The following is a 14,988-nucleotide window of genomic DNA, read 5'->3' as shown; positions in this document are numbered from 1 at the left end:
AGCGCTCCGGGCCCCCTCGGCGGAGGTGTGGCGTTTGAAGCGGTGAGGCGGCAGCGCCCGCAGCCGGGCCCGGAGCGGCGGCCAGGAACGGCGAGGGCCCGCGGTGAGCAGCAGGAGGTTTGTTTCCCTCACGCACACCGCACCTTCCTCCCACGACGAGCGTCTTTTGCTTTGGGTGGTCAGTAACAGGAGTAGGGTGGCCCAAAAGAAAATCCTGACTGCCTCAAGTTCTTGAATCCTTGGCAGAGCCTCAAGTACCAGCCTATGTGCAACGCGGGAGGTGCGCTATGAAATGGCTCTGTACCACATCTACAGATTTCCTAAAGCTTTTCATATTTATTATTCTCTAATATTATTTATTACATGGACACAGTCCGGAACAGCCTTCCCCAGGAGAACTGCCTGAGAGGAGGCTGTAGCGAGGTGGGTGTCGGTCTCTTCTCCCAAGTAACAAGCGATAGGACAAGAGGAAATGGCCTCAAGTTGCGCCAGGGGAGGTTTAGACTGGATGTGAGGAAAAATTTCTTCTCCGAAAGGGTTGCCAAGCACTGGAACAGGCTGCCCCGGGAAGTGGTTGAGTCACCATCCCTGGAGGTGTTTAGAAGACGTGTAGATGTGGTGCTTAGGGACATGGTTTAGTGGTGGACTTGGCAGTGCTAGGTTAACGGTTGGACTAGATGATCTTAAAGGTCTTTTCCAACCTAAATTCTGATTCTAACTCTGCTGAGAGCGTTTCTGCTCTCCCCTGCCGTGCTTCTTTTGTAAAATGACTATTTAGTACCCAGTAGCCAGCACAGAGGCCAAACATGACATTGCCCATAATGCTTTCTGCAGCAGAAGTGTCTCCTTACCTAAATTGGAAAATTCATCCTCATTTATGAACAAATTAGCTTCCTTCCACACATGCAATGCCATATATAAAAACCTTTTCATGGAAGTAATTAAGGCAAAAGCTCAGCCTCAAGAGTTTTCAGAGGATTAATATTTGCATGAACTAAAGCCTCAAATATTTAGCATAGTTAAATGTTTTCCATAACATGCCCTTCAGACAAGATCAGCTATTCCTACTATGTAGTATTTCAGTATGTAGTCAGGAAAAAAAGCGCTACATACTCTCATAGCGTTACACCATCTCTTTGAAATTGACAAGGGGGCAATTTGAACAATGCTGTTAGCACTAATGCTTTTGACTGAACATTTCTACAAAGTTATTACCAACTCCAAATACATTTAGTGTCTAGGCTTGTTTAGTTATTTGCAACTGTTCTAGCTAAAAAAAGTTTGTTACGCATTTTTCACCCTCAGTTTTGTGATACAGAAAACATGCACACTCAGAATTTTTTGACTGAAATAGTTTTATTAATAACTACAACTATTAACAACGATTTGGATTATAAATATTGGCAAGCCTAACTTCAGTTATCGTAGGTAAATTCAAGATTTCAGTCGCTGTGTTTTAATACCAATTTCAGTTCCGACACCCAGTCTGGGTCATCCTCCTCGAACTCCCTAAAAACAGATTTCAAAATGTTATTTTGCAAAGCAAAATACAACTTTATAAATCTTTGTTTGCTTTTTTTTCCCCTAAAATTACCCTACAACTAGGAGAAATTATGTTAAAAATATCAACACGAGAGACTTATTTCCTGCAGCACTGTGATTAAGGAACCAATAGGGATTCTCTTCTGAATTTACCCAAGTAAGTTTTATCAAAAGCAAAACCAAATGCATATACTAAGCTACTGCAAATGCATTATTAACAGTTTGCAGCTGAACTGCAGTAATACATGCCTAAGTAGTTCATCTCCAAGTGCCACAAAAATAAACAAAGACATAAACTGAGCTTCTGAGATTCCAAGAAAACCCCCCAAAACATACACACATCTGTAAAATACAGTATTTCTGTTCAGAATGTGTTGACGCACACTGGTCTTTCAAAAACAGAAAAAGTGGGTCACTAACATAAACAGAACATTGAAGTTAAAAAGTTTCTACGAATCTGTCTCAGTAAGTAGGTACCAAAGTGATTTTACTGCCCTATGCATGAAAGAGTAGGAAGAATAATACACAAATACAGCAAACATACCACTAGGCAAGTGGATTTGCCACTGGTTATCTGATTTCAAGGTCAGAGTACACAGACGTTTCATGCAACAAGGTTTTACACTTCACTGTGGATCTGATTTCACCTCATGCTTTCATTTTTGCAAAGTCATCAGCAAAAACAATCTCCTGATAACAAGCAACCTGTTTAATCTCAACACTATCAACAACTATAAATATAGCAAAGAAAACCTGATATCAAATCGGATATCAGATATCAAATAAGATATCAAATGGTACTAAATTTTAATATTATGTAAGAGAGGGATGGATTTAGATGTCGAGAAAAATACTGATTTTTTTTTTTAGGGGAATGTCTTTTGGAAAAATCACTTTAAGGAACCAAAGAAAACAAAAATACAAGGATGTCATTTGGACGTACGTGTCATCTTCATCAGATCTAGACTCAAGTCCCTCAGAATCTATGGCAATAGCTTCATGTTCACCATCTACTTCATCAGATGCTTCAGTTTCATCGGAAAGTGGACCTCTAAATATATTTTCAGAAGCTTTGAAAGTATAAAAATGAAAAATGTCACCAAAATCCTTTAATTTTAAAAATAAAATTATTAAGATTATAAATACAATATAGTCTTTCTAACTCGTCTCCAGTTCTTAGCAGATTCCAATACAAGCTGTTACCTATTTTAAGTGGGGAAATAAACTAATAACACAACTGAAGTGCAGACCAAGTATTTATGACTGTGGTTGTGCACATCTATAGACTACAGTTATTTTTTGCCGTGCCATCTTACCATCCTGTCTTCAAAACAGGGCACTACTGATTTAGTAAAGATGTATGTACCTGATGGGGCTACAGCCCATTTATTGCACCTCCCTAACGCATACACCAGGCCGCTTAGCAGGATGGAGACTGAGACTGCACGGCTCTGCAGTCGCTGCATTTATGTCACAACCTTATGCAGCTATTGAGCTGCAAGTGAAAGTTCTTCATAAAGAGATGTGGTGGAGATGTACAATCACTCATGAATTCTCAGCTTGGGTTTTTGTAATCCCACATTTCATTGGGCAAACTTTAAAAAAACCAAACCAGCCTGTTGTGACATGAACTCAAGTGCACAAGCTCTATACATAGTGGCTATGTATGGAAAAAAAAAAAAAAAGTCTTTATTAATAAACCTGTTTGCAAAAATGTTTGCCCACAAACTGGGAATTTACCTGGTTTATAAATTGTGTATGTTTTAAATGCTAAGCTGACATCTGCATTACTGAGAATGTTCATCAGGGTCTGAGGAGTTTCCTTGTTCCACTGCTTACGTGGCTTTTTTTCACTGTAGTTTATAACACAGCCACCTAGGTATAAAATCATTAATAAATACTACTTAGACAAAATTGCATTAGCAGTGTGGATTACAAAGATCACATTCAAGAGAGAAATACAGCAAGAAAAGAGTCTAGATGTTTCCCATCTGTAGCACTGCTGACCTTCCAACGTGCTGAGGTTGACACTATCAGCATTAAGAGGAAGGAAAATTACGGAGGACCACAGCGGAGCCTTCTGCTAGCAGGGAGCCAGCAGAAACTGCCTGAGCGGTGTGAGGAGTCAGAGTCTCTGCAAGCTTATTTGGTGGCTTTATAAATCTCACAAAATGGAGCCTGTGGCCATTTTTGTGCCTTTTAATAGCAGAACACCTAAATACATGCATTATTCTGTCCTCTTCCCTTGCCCCGAATATAATTATCATGTAACGTTCCTACCACAACTTGGGAATTTCCTGACTACTCATATCTTGATTATTTATTTCCATAGCATCCATTCACATTTACTTAGAATACATATCCATAATCACATGAAACAATTATAACAATCACATACAGTGTGGGGCATTTTAAAATTGAAACTTTTTTCAGAAGAAACCCCATCTTAAGTGTTCTAATTAACAGCTGTTGATGTGGAAGAAGAATCTCTGCCTCACATCATTAATAGTTATTGTCATTGGCATTATCTCTGTGTTAAATGACAACAGAAGTAGAGGTACGGATGTTACATGCTCCCAATAGTAACAGCTGTACTTGAAAGACAGGCAGCTGCATTCTGCATCGAATGAATTCCTCAGTGTTACCTGCACAAACGGCATATCAAGAGGAGTGTTGGTAGGATAATTTTTGAGAGATTATTATAATTTTAGGGTTGCTAATGCGGCTTTCATCACTCTTTGCAATCCTCCTGTCAAACAAGACCACTAAGAAATTCTCTTCAGCACAGCGGACTTTTTGAGTGTTGTTAATAAAATATTTTAAAATGATTTTTACATCATTTTAAATATGCCCTGTAAAATTTTGGCTTTTAAAATCTGTCAAAAACCACTGATATTACTTTAGTTAAAACCACATTTAATTAAATCTTACTTTTAGCCTCTTCAGATGTAAAACTGGAAGAAAGCAAGGATGCGTTTTCCAGGACATCCACTACAGTGTTGGAAATCTTCTTTTCCCATTGCCTCCTGTGGGGAGGTGACAAATCAGTAATTCCTGGGAGGGCGTCAGAAGTTTCTACTGTAATTGCAACAAAAAAAGGGATGATAACCAGCATCTAATTTGATTCTCTGTCCATGCAAACTAGTTCTAAGCATACAGCACTTCACTAACAGTGACATTTGGTTCTGTGGGTGCAAGACTGAACTTGGTAAGAGTTCCCCATATATTTACTCTATACCAAAAGTTTTCAACACTTTGGCCAAGATTTTTTTTCTTAAATTTTTAAAAATTTTTTTTTTTTTAAATCTCAGATAAGCAGTAAGGATCAATATAATTGCAGAAGTAACAGACAGTGGCGTGGTTTTCTATAGGTGCAGACTTGTATGCTCTACCTGTTTAAATGGCTGGATCATTGACATTTAGATATCACTACATAGAAGGAAATGCATCAACCTTAAAACTGTAAAACTTACCCTCTTCATCAGATTTCCTTTCTTGCTTTGTGCTTTCACTCAAATCCTTCGTAATATTTTTCCTTTCTAAGGGGCTATGCTTGCTTTCATCTTTACGCTGCTTTAAAAGAATAAAGACTGTATTAAACATTATCCTTGTTGTCAAGAAAAACAAAGCAGTAATATTAACATGGCATTATTTTAGTTTTGCTATTAAATGGCTGGCCTAAAGATCTGAAAACTAAACCACTGACACCATGAAGCCAATTGCAATTGCACTGTATCTATTATTGCACTGCATTTCACACTGCATGCCCTTTTTTGACCGACAATCTCGGTTTTTGAAGTTAAGCACATATGTAGTTACTTGACACAATTTGTGGTTTTATTTTTTTACATTTAAGAACAGTAGCAATATAAAGATAAATGAGTCATATTCTCAGGGAGAACAAGATGTACCCAAATATTAAGCTGTTCAGATTGACAGGTCTATTAAAAGAAAAAAAATAAGCCCTACTGGCAGCATGTTTTGAAAAATATACTCAATATGGCTGAGCCAGGTTGTGCTATAATGTACCCACAGGTGACTTCTTGTCCACCTGTGACTTAATTCTCCTCACCTGAAATCTCAACATGGGCCCTAAAACCTAGTGAGAATTATGTCCAGACTAGACTGTTTCCACAGCAGCCTGTTCAAAATGTGTCCCTAAAGCAAAGAAAATGCATCAATTTTTGCAGTATCCCAAAACTTAGAAAAACAGGAGAGGGGGGGTTGGGGTTGTTTTTTTTTGACAGGGTTGTAAGGAAATCCACTGTGGAATTAAACTAAATGTGGGAAGCATCAAAAAGTTACAGTGGTGGGAAATGCACAGGAAAACTCTGCAATTTGAACACAGATGACAGCTGACCTAGTAGGCTGATCTATGGTTTAGCATACCAATAATTTTCCATATGAACTTTTCTATAATACAGAACATTCTAAATTACTAAAATACAAATATTATATTTATATTTGAATACTTACCCTATTTTCTTTCTTATTATTTGAGCATCCACCAGCCGTGACATTACCTGATACATTAAGGAACAGGTTCAAGAGTTAGTACCTTTAGCAAACATTTGTGGTAAAGTGGTATTCCAGAGTATGACAGCAACGCCACCGAACCAAGCAATGAAAATTATGTGAAAGCTTCTTCACACTTCTGTCAGTGTAGCTCATCCTCAACAGGGAGTCCCTCTACTATTCAGTTCCAAATGTGTACAAATTTTGGTGTAGCTAATTTTATGCAGAAGAAAAAATCCAACATTCTCTCTAAAAATTAAATAATGAAAATAACTTGCTTCACCATATTCTGGCAAAGAAAGCACTGTCATATTTAAAATATATGCAACAGCTAAAAGTTTTGCTTATTTTAAAATTGAAAGGTTTAATTCTAGCACAAGTCTTAAGACTTACAATGTATGTATTGCAGCTCTGCACTGTACTTCTCATGCTGGGATCTAATTTATGGCCTTCAAGCATTTTTCCATACAAGTTCAATAATATTAGATTTTGAAATAATTAAAAGTAGGTTTGAACATATAACAATGTTTTATAGCTGTATTTAAGATCTTACAATTCCTAGTCATTTTGTCATTCCATACTGTCCTGGTGTCAGCTGGGATAGAGTTAATTTTCTTCCTAGAAAGGAAGAAAACAACACTTACATCAAGAAAAATGTTGCTGACTTACCCTTTGGTCTTGCTGCATTGCCTTCATGTTTCTTGGTTTCCTTTAATACCTGCTCAAGCTCATTTGTCATCTGGAATGTGTATGAAGAGATGCAAGTACTGTACCATTTTAAACTTTCCCAAATTATTGTATGTGCTATTTGTTAAAAATAGACTTACTATACAAAAGCACTGTTACAGCTAACAGTTAACAATATCTAATTTTAGCAGCATCACGTCAATATTCGACTTTTTTTTTCAAAACAAACGCTTCTAAAAACTCAGTTTTCTGAGAAGTCTACAACTGTATTTATGGCTTTTAGAGTAAGACCTACACAACACTACATTTCATATTGTTACACGCTAACAAACTACAAAAGAAACTTATTTAGTATCTAAAATGTAGATACTATTGTTTAAATCTAGAGACAAAGAATATACCGTACCTCAGAAGGCAAGCGATTTTTTATAAGTTTGGTTAAGCAACCTCTTGCAAGAATAGTACTGGCTGATGGACGATTCTGGGGATTTTTCTTCAACATCTGTTTTGTTAAGTAATGAAGTTCGTAGGAATAGTGAGATGGTAGTGGATTGTAGGACCCTTTGCATATCTTAAGGATGAGATGTTTCCAACTATTGGCTTGAAACTGCATTAAAAATAAATGAACATTAGAGCACAGAGTTTAAGCATAAGATAAAAAGCAGCTGACATAATTTAAGAGCAATTTTAACATTTATTATATAAAAACGCATGGTATGTATCTATGTAGGCTCCCTATTACCATACTGATTTGGCTCCCAGTTTGACAGTTTCAGGGCTCTAATTCAGATGTGTAAAATAATGACCCTGAGTGAACACATCAGTAGCTTTCCTTTACATTTTGTAGGGCTATTACATAGGCATTTAATTATGTTAATAATGACAGAAATATAATTTGTGGAGAATGAAAACATCACAGTTTGCATACAAAGTTTGACTAAAAACAGATCATAATGGACACTGCAAACAACAACCTGTACAACTGGAAACCAGGTGGGAGTTAATCCTATAAATTTAGGATTGTTTAAACTTTATTTTTGTAGGAATATAGCATTGAGAAAATTTGGATCATCTTAGTGTCCTTTACTTCGTATACTTGAGATCAGAATCAAACTGCAAGAGTGAAACTGTAAGCCAGGAAAGATGCAGACTTTGATTTAAAAAAAAAAAAAAAAAAAATCATCAGAAGTAGCCTATCAAGGCACAAATATCCTCTTGCAAATCTACATGAAATGGCTGAAGTTGTTACTTTTCTCAGCTAACTGTTAACCAATCTTCAGTCAGGAATTCCTGCTTCCAAGTACAAGTCATCGGAGACTGCAATGTCAGCAGGGACAGTTATAACCACGGATGGAAACAGCCCGAGCTAAAATGGCTGAGAACTACAAAACCAGCTTTCTTTTGGTACACGCCACTGGCTTGGCTGCAGGGTGCCAAGCATCCACGGCGTGCAGCATCCTTTTATATCACCTCTGATAGATTATGCAAGCACATACGTGACCATCACCTAGAAACAGACACATAACATTTCACTGCCACTAAAAAGGGAAGAATGCTCCACCCCTCGGTATCCCAGCTCTGAGTACCGCTGGAATAGATGTGACACTGCCAAAGCCCTGCCGCCGACCTACGTAGGCTAACACACGCCTATGCACAGACTCCTTTATCACTCAGGCACGTACAGTATAAACTTCTAAACTCTTGTACTGCTAGCAGTTACAGCCGCATTAGCTCAATGAAATGAAACTGCTGCTTACAAAAAGCTAAGACAAAATGACCTTAAATTAGGATGATCTCATTTTCTTGCAAAACAAATATATCCTGATAAGGATATATCCTCTTGTGTTAGCCATGTGTCTGTATATAGAAGCCAGAGGAAGTTAACACATCGGAAGCATAGCATCAACACTGTAAAAGACGGTGTCCCAGAAATAAGAGAGACAGAACCATCCATCAAGGTTCCCGCTGTCCCAATAGGACAGTGATTTGAAAATTAAGCAAACAGGTGTATCACTGATGTGGTACAACACTGCTTATCGCTTACTATATTTTGCTATACTTGCATACAATATATGCTCGTTAGCAAAGATTTTGAGTGTCCTTGCCTCCATCTTTAGTGATCACCTTGATCCTGTAAAACAGAATGCTCATTGCAACGTGCCTGCAGATATCTGGAACCAGACTGGCAGCTGCTGGACTCCTTAATAAGGCCCAGATCACCTCACTGATATTGAGGAAAATGAACCAAGAAAGAAAAAAAAATATTTTTTTTCTAACAATTTAGAAAATTGAGTGTTTGACAGAAGGGTCCAATAGGTCCAAGAGCTGCTGAAAAAACAGAAGGCACGTAGTGGAGGAGGGGTGGGAAGGGTGGAGCAATACTCCCCTCTTTCAGAAGCAGCAGCAAACACGTCAGTCAAATAAATAATTGCCTGTGAATCCATCAAACTACAGCTAACTGTTAATTAAATTTTAAGGAATTCCAAAACTTTTCTCATAGCAATAAAGCTATACTTACTGGATGTCTAAGAGTGCACAGCTCATATAGAATACATCCCAGAGACCATATATCACTGTAGGTATGGAGAAAGATTAGAAATTTTGAGCCAAAAATCACAATTTACTATCCTGCCTAGAAAAAGTGAAATTCATTATGTGTACATAACTGAATTGAATAAACAAGAAATAAATGTAAGTAACCATAAAAGACAATACAATTATATGTTTAACCTCTCCAGTGGAAATGATCTTGCTTATTTTAAAAAAGGATGATTGTCATACAGTTGTAGTTGGCTTTTTATTCCCAGAATGTCTCCTAAGCAATTTGCTGCAACAATATTTATCCTTCCACACTTCAAAGCCTTTGTATTCCATGTCCCTTAACATCAGATGGCAGATACACGATCCTAATTCTGAGAGCTGGAATTCTGGCCTTGCCAATGAGAATTCTCCTACTGAGAAAAAAACCGTCATCTTCCACCCAAAGTGAGTACTGCCACCTGCACAAGAAGCAACTGATGTGCTTCTTGCAAGAGGAGCAGAAAAAACTTAAACACTAGAAGGTTTCTTCCTTCCTGTGAAAAATGAGTCACTTGGTTCAGGTACACCTAGGGTCACAGAACAGTTCTAGGGGAGGGGATATAAAATTACTTAGTATTTTGGAGTCTGGGAGGAAGCTGTAAACATCATGCTATCAAGATGCTCTCAGAAGTTCTTGCATAAGGACCAGAATAACTGGGCTCTATAAATCCAAGTCATCAGTTCTGTAGCCATTATCCCTACATTATCAGGACTGGCAAGAAGAGCTTAAAAAATAAGACCAGCCAAAAGACACAAAACACATACATATGTATGTGCATACATACATACGTGTGTATGTTTGTATGTATGTATTTACACTCCCAAACGCACAGAGGTCTGCACACCAGTTTTCAAACTTTTAAGACTAAAGATATTGTACATTCAGTTACCTAAGTAAAGAGGAATTTAGGCCTTTTCATCTCAAAAAAACTGTAATTACCTCTTTCTAAATATTCCTCAGCTCATATCTTCTCCAAACCAAATACGGATAAGCCACAAAGCCAGATTGAGACAACACTAAAAAGACGTACATCAGTCAGGCATTATTTGTCACCACTGAAAACATGAATACCTTTTGTTGTTGTATGGCATGCTTTCCCATATTTCTGGAGGTACGTAATAAGGAGTTCCCACATATGTGCAAGCATATGATGCTGGACTATTGAAATGACAAAGAAGAAACGCCAGATGAAAAGTAATTATTTAAGACATCTGTACTATTAATCAGTGGTGAAATAAAACTTTACACCACTGAGATCAGTGGAGATGTGCACATACTGTGCAAGAAGGCGCGCAGATCCAAAATCTCCCAATTTGACTTTTCCATTTTGAGTGAGGAAGACGTTCTGCATTTCAAGAGAAGGACAGATTTACATACTTAAATATTCTTCTAGGAAACACTTCTGTAGTTTGTATATACAGAAAACACAGTGACAATCACTTCTGATATTTTATCTTTATGTTTCCTTTTACTTGCTTCTCCTAATACTTCTATCAAAAAAAAGTTAAGAACTATGTTGTGTTCAAAGGGAGATGGAAAGGTTATATGGGCCTAAAGCCCCAGCATCAGTAGCAGAGGAAGAATCACAGCTTAGAAATGCCTTAATCTCTATGCTGTACTCAAACTACTAAGGTCACACTTTCTTCTGAATTTCTGTCTTTCTGCTAGGAAAGAGTAAAAAAGAAAAAATGAGAGGCAAGATATTTACAAACTGCATACTCCATACGCGTTTTATACTCCTGTTATTGTTTTAAATTATATGCAGTCTGTCACAAGCAATTGGCGCTACCAGCAGTGTGGATATGAAGGGTATAGCTATACTTAAGATAACGTTTACACCCACAATGTTACGTCATCCCATACACTCAACAATTGCATTTACCTAATATTCTTAAGCCTAAATGAAAAACACAGCATGTAGCAGTAACAGGAAATTATGAAAGAGGGAGTTGAACTTTTGCATGCAGAAGAGAGTTCATTAATGGCAACAAAACTCTTACCTTGGATTTGATATCCCTGTGCAACACACGTTTATCATGAATGTGCTTCACACCCAGGCACATCTCCACAAACCATTGAAGGATCTGAAAAGAGTAACTAAGAGTTATAACGGCTCCGTGCTGTATATAATGAATACTTTACTAATAGATAAAAAAACATGAAGAAAGAAAAAAAAAAGCATGTTCAGAATATCTGGGAGTTAAAAGTAACTCTAGCACAATGGCCTCCAGTCAGCATGAAAGACTGAATTCTTCAAGATAAAGTATATTTTAACATGGCAGAAGAAACATTTGCTACCTGTGTCTAGAAAACCCTAATACATAACAATAATGAAGCTAGGGAGTCAAAACGTGGCACTTTATCTGACGGTCATTTTATAAGCATGTCAATTACAATTTCATAGTAAACTATCAAATTAAAAAAAAACCAAACAAAAAACCCCACACTGAGATAAATACTGTTTCTAAAAGGAAACACATTCTTTTTAGAAGCACAAAATAAAGTTCTTAGAGATGCTTGGCCAATCTAAATATTAGATTAGGTGAGGATTTTGGTCTTTTCATGTTAACTAAGATGATGCTTCTAACTGTGGCAGGAAGCAGGTTGGACCTTCTCCTAAGTAATTTTATAGCCTCTGCGACAAAAGGAGTTAATGCCTGCTGTATGGTTTAAACATTTAATTGCTACAAAAAATGCAAGCATTTAGTCTCCTGGCTTGTTTCATTTATCTTACTAGAGTGCTTTATTTACTTTTCTTTTGCAGTACCTCTTACTGTGCTTTAAATTCTGGCTGAGATTTGTGTTAAATTCTTACTTAATTGCATAAATTTATGCATGCAAACCTGACTCTGTTTTTCATACTGCCTGCACAATTCCCAGATACAGACAGCAATTTCTTTTTTATTCCTTTCAGTCCAATTCTCATCCTGTTCTGCTGGAAATTATCAAAGAAATAATGCTTCTATTCTATCTGTAAGTGTCTTCATTTCATTTAAGATACTTCAAGGTGTTTGTATATCTATAATTTGTTTTATGCGATGCAGGGTGCTTCAGTTTACATAAAAAAGGATTCCTAGGTCCTTGGTTCAAAACAATGTCTTTTCTTACCGTATCTTCAGGGAACAACTTTCCTCTTTGGTGTTTAATCTTTTGCATTAGATCTCCATCATCACAATATTCCATCACTATATACAGATGTCCATCAGCTAAATTTTAGGTAATTTAAGAATAATTAGTATTTTCATTAGCAGGCTAAGTATATTATTTTTACTATAAAGCTCCAACTACATGCTATGTATTATATATTACCATAAATGTGTTTTTTGTTTATAAAGTATTATAAACAACAAAAAACTGATCTTGATCCTTCAGGAGTATGCAACTTTAAACAAATAAAGATATTTTAAGTTTTTATATTTACCTTCAAATGATTCTTTATAGGCAACAATATTTGGATGTTTCATTTTAGCCAAAAGAACTGCTTCCTTCCTAGAGTTCTCTACATCAGATGAAGACTGAAAATGTAAGTACACTTATATAAATGTCACACTAAGGAATTTTCATATATACACACAATGCACCTCACTTTCCAAAAGGAAAATATTTTTAAGAATTGTTCTTCAGTTATTTTAAGAAGTCATTTAGAAACTTGAAAACCCCATTATTTTTTAATCTATGGTTTATTGCTAGCTGAAGACTTCTTCGGGTTTGGGGGAGTTTGTTTTTTTTTTTAATTTGAGAGGATATTTTCCTACTTCAGTTAATGACTTCTTCTATTTAAAAAATGCAGAAGTATGAACAAAGCAGCACGCACTGACTTTGGAACAGCTGACAGTCTACACTGCATGAACTCAGTATAAAGTCAAGTGCCCAGGTATTAACTGAGCTTCAGCCTCGATAAAGCCAGTGTCTCCCATTTTGCGATTTTTTTGGTTAGCTAAGTGCAGAGAAGGTAACCTGAATATCTGATTACCAGCAATAACATGAGGCTAATTTCCTCATTAGGTATTGCAGATGAAATCTGCGTTCTAGTGAAATCAACGGGAATCCAGCCACCCAGGCATCAGGGGAACAGGGGTTTCATTCTGAGTGTCCTCCTATGTGCTATACTTCCCAAAATGTAACCACACACTTTCTGAAACAGATCAGATTTTGCTACTTTGCTTACTATCAACAACATAGACTCAGACATCGTTATATAGTAGCCATACTACGCAACTGTCTAATACACAAAACTCTCAGCAAAAGTGTTCAGCGTTTCAAAAATATATCCAGAATTCTGATTTTTTTTTAAATTTTGTTTAAGTGGTGTGTGAGGTGATGTACGTGTCACGCTTACCATAGGAAGTCTTATTTCCTTCATTGCATACTTCTGGTCACTGAGTCTATGATGAACTAGAAGAGCTCTGCCGAAGGATCCCTGTCCTAGTACTTTCAACACTTTGTATTCTTCCATGCTTTATAAGCCTAGGTCCAACACTTCTCTTCAAACACTCTCTTTCACAGGATGATCTTCTAAACTCTGTCATGACATTGATCCATTTTTTGTAATTTGTTGTTAATATAATCTGCATGAGAAAAAAAAAACCCACAAAATAATGAGAATGGGTGATAGATGTGGGTACCTACAACTGTACAGAATTACCATAAATACAATTCCAATCACTGTTACTTTGATTTTGCTGAAAATGAGGCCTTCAGAATGTTCAACTCAAAGTATCGTACAGTGTATCTCCGCAATTTTTTTATTTTGAATGCTAAGGCTTTTTGAAAATGTAAATTATAGCCCTACAACTTAGCATCTTCTTTTTGTTACCTGCACTTCTGCAGGTGGTTTCATAACGCTAAACAAAACTCACAGGCACAATAATATAAACCAGCTTCAAGCATCCAGTGACAATTCTCACCTAAAACAGCATAAGCAGAATCAAACTGGAAAAAGTTACCGGTGTTCGTGTGCAAAGACCTCAATGACTGGCAGATTTAGAATAGAACAGAATAGAATAGTTCAGTTGGAAGGGACCTACAATGATCATCTAGTCCAACTGCCTGACCACTTCAGGGCTGACCAAAAGTTAAAGCACAGTATTAAGGGCATTGCCCAAATGCCTCTTAAACACTGACAGGCTTTGGGCATCGACCATCCAATGTTTGACCACCCACTCGGTAAAGAAATACTTCCTAATGTCCAGTCTAAGCCTCCCCTGGCGCAGCTTTGAACCATTCCCACGCATCCTATCACTGGATTTACAGACTATGTGCTTTTTTCGAAACGTTGGTACTTTAAGTTAGTTATCCACGATTCAGACATCACTTTATGTATACACCTGTGTGCACACAGTGTTTTTAATGGGTTGATGAGTTGTTTTTAGAAGGCATCTCAGGGCTTCGTTGTTTCTGAAAGGTTAAAAGGCCGATTTACTCAGAGGCTGAAAAATAAACACATTGATTAACTGACTGAAAGCACCTAAATAATGACTAAAGATGGTGTTTTTCAGGGGGACGGGCACACTCGGTGTGTGCTTCACATTAATAGCAGGTACACCTGGTAGCTACGGCCCGGTTTCCCCTGAAGGGGGGAGCCCGACGCCCGCCCGGAGCCCCTCAAGCCCCGCCGGGCCCTCAACGCGTGAGGCGCGGAGGCGGTACTCACCTCCGAGGGC

At 37.4% G+C, this 14,988-nt stretch overlaps 1 protein-coding gene across 1 annotated transcript; it reads right to left on the bottom strand.

The window, feature by feature from the left end:
• Window positions 1-1,427: 1,427 nt before the first annotated feature.
• NEK3 (NIMA-related kinase 3) lies at window positions 1,428-13,793 on the bottom strand. The gene is made up of 15 exons (XM_009319942.1): window positions 13,665-13,793; window positions 12,747-12,840; window positions 12,434-12,531; window positions 11,326-11,409; window positions 10,603-10,670; window positions 10,397-10,483; window positions 9,263-9,317; window positions 7,151-7,351; window positions 6,727-6,796; window positions 6,019-6,065; window positions 5,016-5,115; window positions 4,474-4,620; window positions 3,283-3,417; window positions 2,486-2,612; window positions 1,428-1,509 (listed from the first exon to the last, which is right to left on the bottom strand). Exons 1-15 carry the CDS (start codon window positions 13,779-13,781, stop codon window positions 1,443-1,445), a joined length of 1,497 nt encoding a protein of 498 aa, XP_009318217.1. The 5' UTR covers window positions 13,782-13,793; the 3' UTR covers window positions 1,428-1,442.
• Between the last annotated feature and the right edge of the window lie 1,195 nt (window positions 13,794-14,988).

The sequence above is a fragment of the Pygoscelis adeliae genome, unplaced genomic scaffold (genome assembly GCF_000699105.1).
Source record: "Pygoscelis adeliae isolate BGI_AS28 unplaced genomic scaffold, ASM69910v1 Scaffold32, whole genome shotgun sequence".
In the NCBI taxonomy this organism is placed as follows: Eukaryota; Metazoa; Chordata; class Aves; order Sphenisciformes; family Spheniscidae; genus Pygoscelis; species Pygoscelis adeliae.
Note: the sequence above shows the minus strand (reverse complement) of the source record. Positions and strands in the feature narration are given on the sequence as shown.

What these genes read in the sequence shown, in the direction of transcription:
- NEK3 (XM_009319942.1), bottom strand. Translation starts at nt 13,781, where the DNA reads ATGGAAGAATACAAAGTGTTGAAAGTACTAGGACAGGGATCCTTCGGC. An exon ending in CTATAAAGAATCATTTGAAG is followed by an intron (nt 12,532 to 12,746) that starts GTAAATATAAAA and finishes CCTAAAATTTAG; the next exon opens with CTGATGGACATCTGTATATA. An exon ending in AGATCTGATGAAGATGACAC is followed by an intron (nt 1,510 to 2,485) that starts GTACGTCCAAAT and finishes ATCTGTTTTTAG; the next exon opens with GGAGTTCGAGGAGGATGACC.